This window comes from Salarias fasciatus, chromosome 15 (assembly GCF_902148845.1).
Source record: "Salarias fasciatus chromosome 15, fSalaFa1.1, whole genome shotgun sequence".
NCBI classification, from domain to species: Eukaryota; Metazoa; Chordata; class Actinopteri; order Blenniiformes; family Blenniidae; genus Salarias; species Salarias fasciatus.
Window position 1 is genome coordinate 4,307,732 of NC_043759.1, and position 18,890 is coordinate 4,326,621.

Consider the following 18,890-nt stretch of genomic DNA (forward strand, 5'->3'; position numbering starts at 1 on the left):
GTTTGAGGGAGGTTATGTCCCTCAATGTTGAGATTTTCCCAGACCACCCTTGGTGGTAAGGGATATCCAGAATGCATTGCTGTTATGCTGTTGTTTTTAATTTATTTGAAGCGTCTTTGAGTATCTTGAAAAGCGCGATATAAATAAAATGTATTATTATTATTATTGTTATTATTATGATTATTGCGCGTGTATAATACACACACCTGTATCTGAGTCATCAGTGCTGCCATGTGACTGAAGAGTCTTCTCCTTCGCACCGCTTTTCTTGTTTCTACAGACAATCTTGAAAAGATTCGCAAAGCCCACGCAGCTGGAGTTTCCATTTCTCGTTTATTTCTGGGTTTACTTTCTTCTTCTACGTCGAGTAGTGCTGCGATTCATCTGATATAGTGCTGCCCTCTTCAGTCTAAGGGTGTAACTGCGTTTAAGTGGTGTTCCATTTCCAAGTCACATTATATTCCTCAACTCTCATTTTTGAGGGACCCTCAGATTGAGCTTTGAGCTTGAGTGTTGAGATTGAGGGTGAAGATGGGAATTGGAATTGGCCAAACGACTAGCGTTGTGTTTGGAGACTCGTTTAGGTCACTCTGCGGTTTCTGTCCTCCACCAGCAGCTGGAGCTTCTCCCCGTCTCTCACTCTCACTCTCAGGCGGTCACACAGCGCTCTGGCCTCTGCAGCAGCTCCAGCTGCTCACAAGCTGCACACAACAGCAGACAATGTGAATGTTGTGGACCAGATTTTGGTGAAGCCATTTGATATTCTTCCTTACGAAAAGAAAATTGGTGTTAAACTGCAGAACAGATCAACTCCTAAGACCAGCTCACTGCTTCACTGCTCACCCCCTGACTGTCCTCCTCACCTTCATGTAAACAGATCCACGTCTGATCTTCACAGTACTGCAGTTTGTTCTTGACAGATTTTGACAGTTGATCAGACTATTGATCACTGATACAATGAAATACTGCTCATATGTTTTGGAGAGAACAACCATGAGACTGAGAATCTATCAATCAGTTGAGATCAACATGATCTATTCACTTGGAAATTGTGTTAAATGGAGCCTGACTGTGCTTCATAAGTTGCAAAGATGCTCTGAGACACTGAGACATGGCCAAAGCTATTTACAATGTGGTGAAATGAAGGAAACACAGTTCTGTTGTGAGCAGTTACAAAGTAGTTTGGAGGTTTGTCCATGTTGTTTTGAGAATGTCATTTCTGTTTCAAGAAATGAGCCAAAGCAACGGAGAAAAACTGTAATCCCGTTTAGATGAGACTGATCACACTGATCCTTGGTCTCCATTTCTTCTTCAGAAAGTTGGAGCTCCGTGGAAGTGAAAGAAGAACTGGGGTTCTTCTTCTCTCTAATTTGATCTTTGATCTTTCAGAGAGCTCAACTGATGTGAAGACCAAACAGAAGCAGAGCCCAGTGGAGGACATGTCAACAGCCAAGGTTACTGGACAGAAAGCCAACAAGTCCAGAGTCTGCAGAGTTGCTGAGAGTCTGGAGCTCCAGCTGGGAGATCAGTGACAGCTGGATCCAGGAGAGATCAGCCTGCTTTGAAAGCTGAAGGTCAACATGGAGCGTGTCAGAGGTTCACAGTCAGTGATCCACTGCAGCAGCTTTCTTCTTCTAGCAAGCTTTGAAATGTGGAGCTGCACACGACTCTGCCACAGTCACAGGACTAAAGACCAGAGAAGAAGCTCCGGTCCTCATTGAGATCCTCTGTGGATCACTCTCAGACCAGCCTGATGTCTGACCTTTATGTCAACACAACTGTACTGAAACACACTTAAACATGGATTCTGACCTCAGAGTCTTCAGACGGCAGAGTGGACTCTGCAGAAAACCACACAGCTGAGAAACTCCTGGATCCTGAAGAGGGTTCAAGCTCAGGTCCAGATGTTCCAGATGTTTCTGGAGGGAGGGGTTGGACTTCAGAGCTGAGGCCACAGAAGAACAGCTGATCTCTGACAAACTGCAGCTCGTCAACCTGAATAAAGAGAGAAAGAAGTGAGATTAGAGGACAAAGTTTGATGTTGAAGTGACTGAGAGCTGAAGAAGGTTCAGACTGGAAGAGTTTAGAAATGTAAAGTCCAAACAGCTGAAGCCTCCAGGAGGAGAAGAGCTCTCATCAACATGCTGCAGAGCTCCTTCTCTCCACTCTCCCTCATCACTGTGTGGAATTTGTTATCATATTATCATAATCTGATTTATATTTCATTTTTGCTCGTGTTTTCTCCCTGTATTTATGTTGAATTTTTGTTGTATACCTATGTTTCAGTGTAATTATACTGAAAGAAAAGGGGCACGCTGTCGTACATCTGTGCATGCGGTACGTGCTGGATCTACTTTTTGCTCAGACGCGATGTTGACTGGTGATGCTGAGCTGTTGTTTACCTGGCAGGACAAACTGTGTTCTTCATAAATAAACGTTGAAGAAACAGTTTTGGAGTGTCTGAAGCGTGAGTAGACACTGTGTCATCAAGTCAACACACCCTTTACGATGGGAGTTATTAATAATAATAATAGATTTTATTTGTAACGCACTTTACATTTAAAATCAAATCTCAAAGTGCTACAAGAGGCACAGGGTTAAAAACAAGCACAGGGTAAAAACATTACAATACAAGCAACATATTAAGCAACATTATTGTTGGTATGCCTTTCTGAAGAGGAAGGTCTTCAGTCCTTTTTTAAAAGCGCCCACCGTCTGTGGGGCCCTAAGGTGGTCTGGGAGAGCGTTCCACAGACGGGGAGCTGCGGCTTCAAAGGCCCGGTCCCCCACGGTTTTGAGCCGTGTCCTGGGCCGAACCAGACGATGCAGTTGGCCTGACCGGGTCCGTGCAGAGGTGTGTGGTGTGAGCAGTTCAGTGAGGGAGGTGGGGGCCGCACCGTGCAGACAGTGATGGGGGTGCAGGAGGATCTTGTGCTCTATACGGGCCTGAATGGGAAGCCAGTGGAGAGAGTGAAGGATGGGAGTGATGTGCTCATATTTCCGCCCCTCATCAGGACTCTGGCAGCGCTGTTCTGTACATACTGGAGCTTTTGGAGGCTCCTGCCAGAGATCCCGATGAGGAGGCGTTACAGTAGTCCAGCCTGGAGGAAACAAAGGCGTGGACAAGCTTCTCTGCAGCGGGGAAGGAGAGCGAGGAACGTAGTCTGGAAATGTTACGAAGGTGGAAGAAGGATGTTTTGCAAATGGAGGTGACATGATTGTCAAAAGAGAGGTGGGGGTCAAACTTGACCCCAAGGTTTGTAACAGAGGGAGAGAGGGGAATGGTGTGACCTCGGAATGAAACAGAGGTAAGAGGAGAGGAGCGGAGTTGATGAGGAGGACCCGTTTGAATGGCTTCTGTTTTTGAGCCGTTAAGCTGCAGGAAGTTTTGACTCATCCACGCCCCTATATCCTCCAGGCAGGAGCTGAGGGTGGAGACAGAGGGGGTAGGAGAGCTGTTGGATGAAATTTTGATGTAGAGTTGTGTGTCGTCAGCAGAGCAATGGAAGTTTATTCCATGCTTGCTGACAACACGACCAAGGGGAAGCATGTATATGGTAAAGAGGGAAGGACCGAGTACGGAGCCCTGGGGGACCCCACACTAAACTAGGGACGCTAGTGCAAAAAAACCGTACAATCACTGATTTACATTAACTTGCATATTGTGGTTTTTATTCTTTTCTAACTCTTAGAACACTAAAAGATTATTATTATTTTTCTTTTTTTCAGGGTTCCTACATATTTGCCATTTCAAAATTCCATACTTTTTCCATACCCAAATTTCCAGACTTCTCGCCAAAAACATCAAATAATTTGTGACATTTTAGTAAGCATAGTGCTCCGCGGAAGGATATACCGGCGCACAGCGGGTGAGCCTATGGCTGCTACTGCTGTGCTCCGGTATATCCTTCCGCGGAGCACTGCCATGCGCAGATCTGTGTGTATCAAAACGTTATTTTAATGGATTGAAAAGAAAACACGTCTTTTAAAATGTTTTATAACCATTCGGATTTACTTCACGTGCTAATACGCCGCCCCCTGGACCACTGGAAGGAGCATTTTGTCCACTTTCGTCAGTCCGGCTCTGATTCCTATTGACTTCCAGCAATTGACCTAAGCTAACTACGATGCTAACAGCTGGGAACCAGCCACAAAAAAGTATTTATGAGCTTGTCTAACTTTGTCAATGATAGGGAAAGGGCGTGGGTCCAAAATCTTTGGAGTATTCCTTTAAGGGGGCATTTATCCAGCAGCTTTGTCACAGCTGTGACAAGGAACTCCTTGGTTTCCATCGTGAGCTGTGTTTCTACCCCATCATGTGGCTCAGCACCGCCGCCTCCCCCATGTTGGAGATGTTGAAGGACTTTATGCAAAGTCTGCATTTTGCTTTTCTTGTCTGCCCGGAATCCTTTGCCAACCAGCCTATGTATTTGGGATTTTTTAGCCACTCCTCTGTCGGGCTGGGTACCGTTAGATATTTTTCGGGTACAAGTACTTTTTCGATACCTCACGTATGGTACCAGTTCCTGAACGGTACTTTTTTCGGTACCTGCCTTCACGGCGCACGGACGACACATGACTGCATTTGCACTTCATGCCACTAGGTATGCTGTTTGCATGTTCAACCTTATTTTAAACAGACACCACAGAGGAAGAAGGGCTGCAGGCTGCAGGCTCTCTGTGAGGCTCTCTCTGCATGCTGTTAGAAAGAGAGTGAGCCGGTAAGACGTGGTCACATGTTCAATGATGGATGTGCCGTTTTTTTCAGTAAAAGAGAAGAACTGAACCATCATTTCCGCGCATGTTTATTGACCACGCAGCCACTTTAAGAACTGAAACTGATACCCGTACGCATGTCTCTTGTTCGGTACCGGTATATACCGGAGTTTTTCGGTCGGTACCACTGAGGTACTGTTAAACGGTACCCAGCCCTACTCCTCTGAAAATTTACATCTTCCCATTTTAGCTCGCTCACGAGCAGTAGCTAGTTCACCTGCCCTATTTCTTCTTCTGTTGATTTTGCTTGGTGGTTGGCATCCATAGATATCATATAAGAACTAGATGCCTTAAGGCCTCAGTATGCTTCCCCATTGCAGCGACGTCGTTCCTACGCCGGCAACCCTACGCCGCTACTGAACATATCTTGCTTCTGCATCAAGGGAACGCCCTCCTCTGCAGTTTCACCGCCAAGCCGCTAGGCAGTCACAACAACAATGTGGCTTCCGTAGCTCCGGCTTTTACCTGGACACAGATCTACAGACATAGATATCTAGACACGTGCACTTATCGAACATATATCTGCATATATGACATATCTGGCTACACCGGGCTGTGGTGGAGGAGAGGCTGAGTGGACCATGATGAAATATTGGTGAAATTAATGAGTTTTTGGACGATTAAAGCCATTTTAGGAGCGGCTATACACATAGCCCCGACTGCTAACAGTGCTAACACTGCTAACAGTATAGGGATGTGTGCCGCTCAATTTTGGATCTAAACTTCTCCCGAAGCACTGTTTGGATCAGAAAAGCATTCGGGGAGAGTTCTACTTCATTCTATAAACAACATGAAAGCGGACCAATCACAGCCCTCGACGTTCACGTCACCACTCATCGCCTCGATGCGAAGTCAGGATTTTTGGGAGGTGCGCGTCAAGCCCTAGCGTAGGAACAACGTAGGGCGCGGCGCAGACATTGTAGGAATGACGTCGCGGTGACGGGGAAGCATACTGAGGCCTTCAAGGCGGAGTCAACAACATTGTTCACTGGCGGTCATCTTTGGACAGTGGGCCACTCCAGGGCACTCTGTGTAATCTAAGGGAAGGTGAGTGATTTACACTAAAATACTCAACTCATTGAATTCTTGACGGATTTACAGACGGTTTGATTTATTACTGACGTTATGTTGCTATGATTCAGACTAAATGTTAAAATCACAACTTTTCTTTTTGCATGCAGTTAAATATCTACTTGTCTGACGTTTCTAACGTCAGACAAGACGTGGTTTGGATTTTCAAACCAAGTCGTTTGAAAATCGAACCAAAATTGAGCAATCACCAGCTATTTCAAAGTTGACGCTCAATTGACATTAAAGGGTAACTCCGGTTTTTTGACACCTGGACCTTATTTCTAGGTGTGTGCATGCTCATATACTCACTCAGACAAACATCGTTCAGCTCGGAGTCCTTCAGAAGTTATTTAGATTCAACCGATGTAGCGCGGGCCACGGCAAGGGAGCTTCAGTGCGGGACATAATCTCTGCAAAATCGCTCATTTCGGCTATATTTCTTCATCCATAATCATAAAGTGTTATCATAAAGTCAGCTCGTCTACCGTCTTCAGGTGGGTCAGCTGACAGTTTTCGATAACTTAGCCACAATTAGCTCGGATGGGAACGCTGGAGCTCCTCTCCCGAACAGAAAGGCACTGACTCGGCCTTGCTGTCATGGCGCACGGACGTCTGACTCGCCGGGAGGCTGCATAAAGTCAGCTCAGCTACCGCCACGGTCGGACAGCCAGGGGTGGCTGGCGCGTGGGTCCGATCGCCCGCCTGCGGAGCCCGACCGGGCCTGGAGGCTGGGCCGCTCGGTCGGGCGAACCGTCCACCACGGCGGCGGCGCTGGGCCCCGTGCAGCACGGGGGGGCCTGTGGCGGCCCCGGGTTGCCTTTCGATCCGGGGTTGGATGCCAAAAGCTCTGCTCTGCTCTGATAGGATCTGCTGCGCTTCACTCTTCTCTGACACCGTGCTAACTTAGCCACAATTAGCTCGGATGCTGGAGCCTCTCCCGTCGGCCGCACTGCGGCCCGCGCACAGCGCTCCTCGCCCGGCCTGGAGACCTCCAGAGACTCTCGGTGAGGAGAGACTTCCAGGAGTGCCCAGCAGCCCACGCGCAGTGCACCTCCGCTGGGCTAACTTAGCCACAATTCGCTCGGATGGGAACGTCGCGGAGCTGCTCTCCCCAGCAGAAAGGCACTTTGAGTCTGCCTCGGCTGTCACGGCGCCCGGGCGTCTGACTCGCCGGGAGGCTGCAGCCCCCCACCCGGCATGGCAGCGACTCAGAGTGCCTTTCTGCTGTCGAGAGGAGCTCCAACGTTCCCATCCGAGCTAATTGTGGCTAAGTAAGCAAAGACTGTCAGCTGACCCACCTGAAGACGGTAGACGAGCTGACTTTATAACACTGGCGATGGATGAAAAAATAAAGCCGAAATGACCGATTTTGCAGAGATTATGTCCCGCGCTGAAGCTCCCCTGCCATGGCCCGCGCTAAATCGGTTGGAACTAAATAACTTCTGAAGGACTCCGAGCTGCACGATGTTTGTCTGAGTGAGTATATGAGCATGCACACACCTAGAAAAAAGGTCCAGGTGTCAAAAAACCGGAGATGCCCTTTAATGTGATGAGTGAGTGAGTGGCCCTGTCCCAAGATGGCCGCCATGTGACGACGTTAGTCCCCACTGGGTTACAACGCGCATGAGCCATGTAGGGTTTGTATATATATCTATGTTGGCATCCAGTTTACAGGTGCATTGCTGCCAGCCTGCCACCTACCGGACCGGAGTGTAATGTCAGCTGAGAAATCTGCCCAAATGTTTTCCAGGACCGTTACCGTCTGTGTGCTCTCACACAAACATTTTTAGCTGCTGCCAACAGATCGATGCATTTCTCTTTTTTCTATATTCTTTTTCTTTACTTTTTTTGGTTTTTGTTTTTGTTTTTTGTTTTTTAGAAAATATAACAATGATAGAAGTCTTGGAAACATGAATATTTTTCCATACAATAGTTTCAATTTTCCATACTTTTCCAGATCTGGAAAATTCTAAAATCAAATTCCATACTTTTCCATACTTTCCATACTGCGTAGGAACTCTGTTTTTTCAATTTTAATGTTCAGGTCTGAATTCTCAGTTTTCACCTCTTCTCTACAGAACTCAAAATCCTTCAACATCTGTTTCCTGAATCTTTTCTAACTTTGGTTTTAAATGTCAGCTGAAATGAGGAGTGAGTTCTTCTCCATTGGTTGGGCTCATTTTTTGAAACTGAAATCACATTTTCAAAACTCTAAGATCTTTTGGCTCAGCAGCCTCACAGTTCAGCTCGACGCTATAGTTCACTTTCTGAAGCTCATCTCTCTCCCAGAACTGTTCACTCATGTTTCAAAGCTACATTTCTTTCCCATATAAACAGTCAAGCATCTCCAAAATGTAAAGATCCTTCTCAACAGCATTGGCTCATTTTTCCAAACAGACCAGACGTTCTCAGTTCTCTTGGTTCTCTTGTCAAAAACAGCCTGGACAGTTCAGCAGAACCACATGGTTCACCTGTCAAAGACCAGACCTCTTCAGAACAGTTCACTCAGGTGGAAAAACTACATTTGTTTCTCAAACAAATGATCAAAGTCTTCAAAAAGCTTCGTCTCTTTGTCATCGTGAGTCACTGACAGTCAGAATGTAGAGATGTTTTGTCTTTAAGTCAGAGGAACATTGAAATATCCCTCATCTACCTTTCAGTCTGAGCCCAGTCCTTCATTCACAATCATTACTGTGAAAGTTTTTTGTTTTTCACAGGAAGAAGAACCTTCAAGTTTTGACTCACACTTTGCTCTCATACTTCCAAGGAAATAATTATTTTATTTACACACAAACTAACTTCATCCATCAGAGTTCAACATACTGTAATACACACACAAAAGGAGCAAACAAATGAACAAAAACTGTATTAAGTCCACAGTGCTGTAAATCAGTGGCGATTGCTCTCAGACTGCAAGGGAAGCTCAACTTCCCCTAAAATGTCAAAAAATAAGTGGTCCAATATTTACTGTTGTGTGTACATTTCATTGACTAAATATGCGCTACAACACGTTCATCTTTTGTTTAGCATCAGCTACTTATCTCAGGTAATTGACTCAGATTTTTTCTCACTCCTCCTCGCAGCGGCACGGCACTTGAAACAGCTGGACGCTGAGCGTCCATGTGGAAGCGAGAGTGGGTTGTTCCGCTGCAGTGAAACTGGACGCTCATTGGATAAAATGCTGGGCTGGTCCCGCCCATCGGACTACGGAGCTTCAAAGGGGTCTATGGGCAGTGGGCTGGCCTGGACGCTGAGCTTCTGCGTGCTGATTGGATGATCTGTCTGAAGCTTGATTGACAGCGAAATGAGCAAATCAGTGATCTTAAAGTAAAAAAAAATGCACCAAAGCGCTTCTGAAGTTTTTCATTCTGTTGTTCTGAGTTGATCCGGAGGCTTTACTGATCCTCGGAGACTCACCCTCGTTCTCAACCCTCAGTCTTAAAAATGCACGCTCCCGCGAGTCAAGTCTTGTCCCAACTCTCAAATATTTTGAGCAAAAGGACGAGTTTGAGGGAGGTTATGTCCCTCAATGTTGAGATTTTCCCAGACCACCCTTGGTGGTCAGGGATATCCAGAATGCATTGCTGTTATGCTGTTGTTTTTAATTTATTTGAAGCGTCTTTGAGTATCTTGAAAAGCGCTATATAAATAAAATGTATTATTATTATTATTGTTATTATTATTGTTATTATTATTATTGCGCGTGTATAATACACACACCTGTATCTGAGTCATCAGTGCTGCCATGTGACTGAAGAGTCTTCTCCTTCGCACCGCTTTTCTAGTTTCTACAGACAATCTTGAAAAGATTCGCAAAGCCCACGCAGCTGGAGTTTCCATTTCTTGTTTATTTCTGGGTTTACTTTCTTCTTCTACGTCGCGTCGTGCTGCGATTCATCTGATATAGTGCTGCCCTCTTCAGTCTAAGGGTGTAACTGCGTTTAAGTGGTGTCCCATTTCCAAGTCACATTATATTCCTCAACTCTCATTTTTGAGGGACCCTCAGATTGAGCTTTGAGCTTGAGTGTTGAGATTGAGGGTGAAGATGGGAATTGGAATTGGCCAAACGACTAGCGTTGTGTTTGGAGACTCGTTTAGGTCACTCTGCGGTTTCTGTCCTCCACCAGCAGCTGGAGCTTCTCCCCGTCTCTCACTCTCACTCTCAGGCGGTCACACAGCGCTCTGGCCTCTGCAGCAGCTCCAGCTGCTCACAAGCTGCACACAACAGCAGACAATGTGAATGTTGTGGACCAGATTTTGGCGAAGCCATTTGATATTCTTCCTTACGAAAAGAAAATTGGTGTTAAACTGCAGAACAGATCAACTCCTAAGACTGAGCTGGTGCCAAAACGTGGGGAAAAGTAACAGGTCTTTTCAGCTGTCCTGGTCTGACCAGGTGAGCTGCTGACTGGAAGCGCTGTCACCAATAAAATATCCTGCTGGCCATGCCACTGGATGAAACCATCTCAGGGATGTGTTTTCTAGTCACAAGTGGGCTTTGGGGATCTGTCTAACTTTGTCAGGGTGTACAAAAGGCATGAAAGCTAATAGAATTTACATACAAAAACAGACACATTTTACAATGTATGCTAAAAATGAGCTTCCCCTTTTTGGAAGACCAGCAGCCGCCACTGCTGTAAATGAAGCTGGAGTTTAACAGCTCACTGCTTCACTGCTCACCCCCCTGACCATCCTCCTCACCCCCTGACCATCCTCCTCACCCCCTGACCGTCCTCCTCACCCCCCGACTGTCCTCCTCACCCCCCGACTGTCCTCCTCACCCCCTGACCGTCCTCCTCACCTTCATGTAAACAGATCCACGTCTGATCTTCACAGTACTGCAGTTTGTTCTTGACAGATTTTGACAGTTGATCAGACTATTGATCACTGATACAACGAAATACTGCTCATATGTTTTGGAGAGAACAACCATGAGACTGAGAATCTATCAATCAGTTGAGATCAACATGATCTATTCACTTGGAAATTGTGTTAAATCGAGCCTGACTGTGCTTCATAAGTTGCAAAGATGCTCTGAGACACTGAGACATGGCCAAAGCTATTTACAATGTGGTGAAATGAAGGGAAACACTGTTCTGTTGTGAGCAGTTACAGAGTAGTTTGGAGGTTTGACCATGTTGTTTTGAGAATGTCATTTCTGTTTCAAGAAATGAGCCAAAGCAACGGCGAAAAACTGTAATCCCGTTTAGATGAGACTGACCACACTGATGCTTGGTCTCCATTTCTTCTTCAGAAAGTTGGAGCTCCGTGGAAGTGAAAGAAGAACTGGGGTTCTTCTTCTCTCTAATTTGATCTTTGATCTTTCAGAGAGCTCAACTGATGTGAAGACCAAACAGAAGCAGAGCCCAGTGGAGGACATGTCAACAGCCAAGGTTACTGGACAGAAAGTCAACAAGTCCAGAGTCTGCAGAGTTGCTGAGAGTCTGGAGCTCCAGCTGGGAGATCAGTGACAGCTGGATCCAGGAGAGATCAGCCTGCTTTGAAAGCTGAAGGTCAACATGGAGCGTGTCAGAGGTTCACAGTCAGTGATCCACTGCAGCAGCTTTCTTCTTCTGGCAAGCTTTGAAATGTGGAGCTGCACACGACTCTGCCACAGTCACAGGACTAAAGACCAGAGAAGAAGCTCCGGTCCTCATTGAGATCCTCTGTGGGTCACTCTCAGACCAGCCTGATGTCTGACCTTTATGTCAACACAACTGTACTGAAACACACTTAAACAAACCTTTTCAACTTTTTTTTAAGCTTTTTCAACTTTTTGCAGTGTTTTCAAACTTTTTCAACTTTTTTTAAACTTTTTCAACTTTTTGCAGTGTTTTCAACATTTTTCAACCTCATTCAACCTTTTTCAACTTTTTGCAGTGTTTTCAGCCGTTTTCAATATTTTTCAACTTTTTGCAGTGTTTTCAGCCTTTTTCAACATTTTTCAACTTTTTGTAGTGTTTTCAACCTTTTTCAACTTTTGTCAACCCTTTTCAACTTTTTGCAGTGTTTTCAACATTTTTCAACCTTTTTCAACTTTTTGCATTGTTTACAACCTTTTTCAACATTTTCAAGTTTTTTTGCAGTGTTTTCAACCTTTTTTAAACTTTTTCAACTTTTTGAAGTGTTTTGAAGCTTTTTCAGCTTTTTTCAACTTTTTGCAATGTTTTCAACCTTTTTCAACTTTGTGCAGTGTTTTCAACCTTTTTTAACCCTTTTCGACTTTTTGCCGTGTTTTCAAAGTTTTTCAACCTTTTTCAACTTTATTTCAGGGTTTTTCACCTTTTCTTATTCAGTTTTTCTGCATTACAGTTTAACATTTTCAGCTCAGCATTCACACTTGCAGTTTCTTCAGGAACTGCAAATTTTTTTTTCTAGTTATTATTATTTTCTGAATAAATTCCTGTTTCTTTTGGGTACCCCCTGTCCTGCCCTAAACGACACGTGATAGGTCCGAAGGAAAAAAATCCAAGCCTGAGCGCATGAGCACGAGCGGTGCAAGATGGATTCTCGTGGTGTGTGTGAACCAATTAAGGAGAACAGGAACGGAGGGGAAGGAGAAAAAAAAAACAGCTACACTGCCCTCATGTGGAGGCCGAGGTGCAGGATGTGACAGTTCTGGAGAATCAGAAGAAAAAAGGCTCTTCTATTAAGCCTTGGCCTCTACTTTACTGTTCCTCTTGCGACTAAAAACAGATATAAATTCTCCTTTGTGCCTCTCTCCATCCGCGCTTTAAACGCTGAGGAGAGGAAAAAGTAATAGCATGTTTACCGATTTTTGTGTGCCTTTACTATGAAAGTACTGTATATTTGCTGACTGTAGTCTGTCATTTTTTACTTACCGGTCTGGAATGTTTCTCACAGCTTGGTTTGATGGGTCCACCTTGCTGATCTGTTACTTATTTGTACTGGAGCCAACTATGCACCGAGGTCTGTTATGCTTTTATGCTGTCTTATATATTTATGTTATGTGCAAATGTGATGGTACTGCAAACTGAATCGCCCTGAAAGGGACAAATGAATAAACTGAAATCTGAAATCTGACTTTTCAAATGGCGTGGTATTAGTACAGTATCGGCATCGGCCAATACTACACAGCCGGGTATTTGCATCAATATTGGGGACCAAAAATGGTATCGGTACAACACTGGTTTTAGGGTGTTTTTATTTTAAAGGGGCACAGCGCCGTTTTAAATATTAAATTTTCAATTATTCACACCCACACACGTTTTCACCTTTGCCTGATGGGCAGCAAGAGCTATTTTTGCAAGATCGCAGTCGTACCTATTTTCCTGTGCAGGGCACTGAAGGCACAGCAATATGAGTGATTCGGGTACGAATCGCTCTGAGCATGACGTAATGCGCGCTCCCGCTGGCCTGGTAATTCTTAAGTTTCGATTTGTCCGCCATTACTCCGCCAGACGCTTAGCAGCAACAACTGAGCAGTACTGAGGATGGAGCTTCCAGAAAGTAAGAAAAGACCGGCTTCTGGCACTGCCACAACTCCAGCACAGACCCCACCAGGCAAAAGAAACTTACATTTTACTTGAGCGCTGCTAAAAGAGTGAGGAAGGAGTTCCCCTCTTCTGTGCACGTACATGGGCACAAGCCACAGACACGAGCTTTTCACTAAGCTACAGTTACGCCTAAGGCCTGCAGGGGTCGGTGTTTCGCATAAAACGAGCAAACTGCGCTGTGCTCCTTTACAGTTTTTCACAATTGCTAAAACACTAAACCCCATCGCCTGAACCACACTCTCAGTGGCCTAAACTCATTTTTCGAATCAAACACTCTTTCGGCAAAAACTTAAACACTGTTCAGGTCCTATGCTCAATTTGCAAAACCCATCTGCTCTTTTTTGCAAAACCTTAGACACATTCTCAGTCACTAAACACATTTCACAACATTTTTGCAAAATTGTACTCACTGGCAGCAAAATGTGAACACAACTCCAACACAACTGTCATCTTTTACACACAACAACTCAAAACTGAACACACATATTTCTAATGATGTGATCAGACCAAGTGTGCACAAAGACAAGATGCTGGAGACTGAATCTCCAGGACCGTGACCATGCAGTAGTGTGCTTTTGTTTTGTTTGTTTTGTATTTATTTTTTGTTATGACGGTCAATTTAGATATCACTTTGACTTAGATGGGTTTTTTTTTCTAAATGCATTTCAAATACCGTACGTAAAATAAAAATTTTCTGTGCACTACACACTCTGAAAACTGCTGGTTACTGTAAAAATAACCCACATTGGGTGAAATTGCTAACCCAGCGCTGGGCCCAAAAGGGACTGAGCCAATGCTGGGTTATTTCTACCCAGCTGTTTGGGCTGAAGATTTGACCCTGATGCTGGGTCAAGATTTATCAGCGGGTCTGGGAAAGTTACTTTACAATAAAAATGTAAACCCTCAGAATTCAGAAACACGTGCCCTCTGCCATGCAAGGCTGTCAAACCCTCCACTGGAAGCCAGCTGGGGTTCAGTGCAGTTCATTGACATGTAGAGGAAAAGATTTGAACTAACAACCTTACAATTGCTAACCAACCACTCTACCAACTGCGCCACAGCCACACATGAGTATAAGTAGGGGGATGTCATATGTCTTTTCCTTCTTAGCCATTGCAATAATCTTCTGTGAGAACACAGGACTCCAGTTTTCTGTTGCGTTTGTTGCCAGAAGTCTCCAGATGCAAGAAGGAGAAGGAGTTGCAGGAGTGTTCAAAATGGTGATTTTGTTCAAATCATCAACTCACTCTGCTGGGTCGACACAATTCATCTAATTTGGGGTAAAAGTGACCCAATCTGCACAAAATCTAGGGCTACCCAGGAAATGGGTTGGGAAAATAACCCAGCAGGTTTAAAAGTGTGGACTGCTTGCTGTGTCCTCAGTTATTTCATGTAGTGTCTAATGAACGATCTGAGGTGAACATGTTTTTACCTGCTGTGTGTAAGATCTGAACGCATAGTGTGGTTTTAATCACAAGAGAACTGGTTTTGAGGCGATAATTCGATTTTGACAGAAATGTCTGAGGTTTTTGTGAATGGAGTGTGGATTTTTGGATTTGTGTTTAAGGTTTTGAGAAAATGGATGGAGGTTTCAAGAAATGTGTTTTAGCAATTGTGAAAAACTGTAATGTTGTTCAACTCTGAATGCATAGTTTCACCTCTTCTCTGCAGAATTCCAAATCCTTCAACATCTGTTTCCTGAATTTTTTCTAACTTCGGCTGTAAATGTGAGCTGAAATGAGGAGTTAATCCTATTTAGATGGGACTGATCAAACTGATCCTTGGTGTCTATTTCTTCTTCACCAGGAGGTTGGAGCTCTGAGGAAGTGAAAGAAGAACTGGAGTTCTTCTTCTCCCTGATTGGATCTTTGATTTTTCAGAGAGTTGAATTGATGTGAAGACCAAACAGAAGCAGAGCCCAATGGAGGACATGTCAACAGCCAAGGTTACTGTACAGAAAGCCAACAAGTTGGAGGGGCCGTGGCTATGGCGCGGAGCTGAGTAGTCGCATTTTTGAGCTCTACGATGGGAATCGGCTAATTTAATTATCCTGTGTTAAAAGCGGACTCACTCCTTCTTCAGACTAACGTTAAGTGCATCTACTATCTAAGATATGTCGATCAGACTATCAAAAGCTACCTCAAGCCTACAGAAAAAGGCTCAAAACAAGGTTGTCCAACCGGAGGAAAAAGAGGAAGATGTTAACATGCTAATCACCGGCTTGCAAGCTCCTGATGCTGCTGGGATCCTACAGGCAATTACAGCTCAAAATGACTTCGGATCTAAATTCGACAGGGTTCTGGTTGCAATAAATGAAATCAAGTCGGACTTTAAGGACTTTTCAGCGAGACTGGGACAAGCAGAAGATCGTATTGGTGACATCGAGGATGACATCTCTTTGGTTTGAGAAAACCAAAGTTGCAAAACTGGAGAAGCAGATGTCCGAGCTCGTCTCTAAAGTGGATGACTTGGAAAACAAGAACCGCCACTCAAATCTCAGGCTGGTGAATCTCCCAGAGAAAGTTGAAAGGAGCAATGCAATTGCTTTTCTGGAAAAGTGGTTACCCGTCATCTTCCCTGCACCGCTGATCATCGAAAGGGCGCATAGATTACCAGCCGCGCCACAATCCTCTGATCCCCGAGTCATAATGATAAAGTTTCTGAACTTCCACGACAAGATCCGAGTCATGCAAGGAGCTAGAAAAAAGGCAAGATCATGTACGAAAACCATCAGATCATGTTTTTTCATGGCATCTCCACTGAGCTGCAAAAGAAAAGAAAGCGCTTTGATGACATGAAAAAACGACTGCAAGACCTGAAGATAGAATATGGCATCATCTACCCGGCTAAACTCAGGCTGATCCATGAAGGGAAACCTTGCATGTTTGCTGATCCTGCTGATGTGGAATTGTTCATCAAAGAATTGGAATTCTAACAGACTGAACATGACCAGCCGATCGTACCGGGAGGACCACTGTCAGTGACTGCCACTGGTATGTAATTTTAGTTTGATCAGTGTGTTCCTACTCTACATCTTTCTGTGACACATATTTCTGACAGATGCATTTATAACTTTAGATCTATTATGTCCACCTATTGCATCAAACCGATCCCGAGGAGAGTGGAGGGGATGCTCAGCGTGCGTTTCTCAGTTGATCGCTGCTCTCGTTAGTGGATCAGTTAGGTGTCTAGTTCGCTCTTAATGTTACCAGGGAAGTTTAGCTGTCTTGTTTGGGGAGGCAGTGGGGGGATTATTTTAGGGGTTAAATGTACATTTATTTTGGAGTTCGGGATAATGACATACAGTTCAGTTACTTTGAAAATGAGATCACAGCTTGCATCACTCCTTCCTGTTACATATATGTTCTGGTTGAAGTTGTTCATCCCTGATTTTGTTTTATATGCCTTCTAATATGAATTTGAAGTTTACATCCTGGAATGTTAGGGGCTTGGTGAAGCTGGCCAAAATGAAGCAAGTGCTCAGCAGGATCAAACAAATTAAATCATTGGTTGTATATCTTCAAGAAACCCATTTACTGTTAAACAAAGTGATAAAGATAAAAAGGGGATGGTCAGGACAGGTAATCTCAGCCTCCTACTTATCACACACTCGTGGCATGTTGATCCTGATTCACAAATCGGTACCCTTTAAAGTGGACGTTATTCGCGATATAGGGGGTAGGTATGTGATTGTCCAGGGTACACTGATTAATGACAAGATTAAAATGATTAACATATACGCCCCAAATGAAGATAACCCCAAATTTTTTGAAAAAAAATTTTTTTTTTTAATTGCTTCTCATTCTGGTAAGGCTCTTACAGCAGGTGATTTTAACTGCACTGTAGACCCGAAATTGGATCGATCAACTGGAGTGGACTCCTCTCACATACGAAGTAGGAAAAAGCTACTACAATAGTACCCCTTTCACACTGGCCAAAAAACCCGTTTAAACCCGCTAATTAACCGGGTCCTCATGGCAGTGTGAAAGTGTTCACTCGGCATTAGACCCGGGTTTTTCTACCCTGCAATCGACGCGGGTTTTTAGCTGGTCGCTACTATCGGCTTTTTAGTGGGAGGGGCGAAAGGGAGTGTGAAAGGCAGACGCGGGTCGACGCGGTAACTTACGTGATGACGTCGACGCAGCGTGGCTACGTTAGCGCGCTAGTTGTTGTTTCTGGACACAGCGTGAGATTTCCTTTTATTTATTTTTTTATTTAACCTTTATTTAACCAGGTAGGTCCCACTGAGATTAAAAACCTCTTTTTCAAGGGAGTCCTGGGGTCATAAAATAATAAGTTACAATACACAGTAAAGATGACCCAGTATTGGCAAGATAGCGAGACCAGAGAGCTCCTCTGGATCAGTGGGGAAGAGGAGATTCGTCTACAGGTAACAGGGACTGTGTTCCGCTGCATTGTTTATTTTCGCTTTTCTTCGTCGTTCTGATGATGTCATCAACGCGGGACACTATCAGTGCGGGAAGACGCAGCGACGCGGCTCGCCAGCAGGCGGTTCGACGCGGGTCTGCATGAAGTGTGAAAGGACACAAAAGGTGATTATTAGTGGGTCGAAAACACGGGTCGACCCGCTAGTTGCAGTGTGAAAGGGGTATATGTGAAAAAGATTTGAACTTGTGTGACCCCTGGAGGAGATTAAATCCAGATAAAGTAGAATTCTCCTGCTACTCTCCTTGAGTTAACTCATACTCACATATAGATTACTTCTTGATCCCCAAATCTATGTTTCCCTCTGTGATAGAATGTAATTATTACAGCATTACAGCATACTGATATGGCAAAAAAAAATGATCACGATTTTTTTTTCATATCATTCAATCTTGATTATAATCACGATATATTATATTGTTTTTAAACCAGTTTTAAAGCATCTGCACTGAAAACTAGAACTATAGTAGTATAGTATAGTTTAACATTTTATAAACAAACCAAGTAAATAGCAATGCAAATTAAATAATATAAACTTAGAAAAATATAAGAACAATCTCACTTAACAGTGCAGTAAATGGAAAAAAAATCTAGCACCAAGTTAATAAAATCTTGCGTTGCACTATTTTTTTTCAGTAAAAGAGAAGAACTGAACGATCGTTAGTCAAAGTGTGACAGTTTACAGCCCTGAGGATTTTTGTTGCTATAAAAGATTAAAAAACTAAAGAAACCCTCTGGGGACAATGAAGGCGATTTAGAATGTAAACATTATTTTGATGTTCTGATGCTAAATATGCTGCTGCCATCATTAATGCTTGCATCAAATGTACAAAATTTGAATAATCTGGATTGGACAGATTGGACTTAAAATGTAACAGTACAAAACTACAATAATAGAAAAAAATAGACCAAATTAATCGTTTTTCTCCTCTCACAATGTTGCTCGTATGGTGCAGTGGCCTGAAAAGACGACACTGGCTGCGTTTACGTGCAGTCAATATTCGTGTAAGATAAATATTCTGGTTTCTGAAACCCCAGGGAGATCCTCATTCAGACCACGGCCACATGCGACGCCAAGAC

At 44.0% G+C, this 18,890-nt stretch overlaps 1 protein-coding gene across 1 annotated transcript in view; it reads right to left on the bottom strand.

Annotated features, from left to right (window-relative positions):
- LOC115402057 (NACHT, LRR and PYD domains-containing protein 12-like) overlaps positions 1 to 18,890 on the bottom strand; it is a gene marked incomplete at its 5' end in the record, with an annotated part of 82,893 nt that overhangs the window by 8,834 nt on the left and 55,169 nt on the right. Inside the window, one exon of the mRNA XM_030110483.1 lies at positions 1,813 to 1,995. Within this exon, the coding sequence (XP_029966343.1) occupies positions 1,813 to 1,995 (183 nt within the window). The remainder of the gene's footprint in view (positions 1 to 1,812; positions 1,996 to 18,890) is intronic.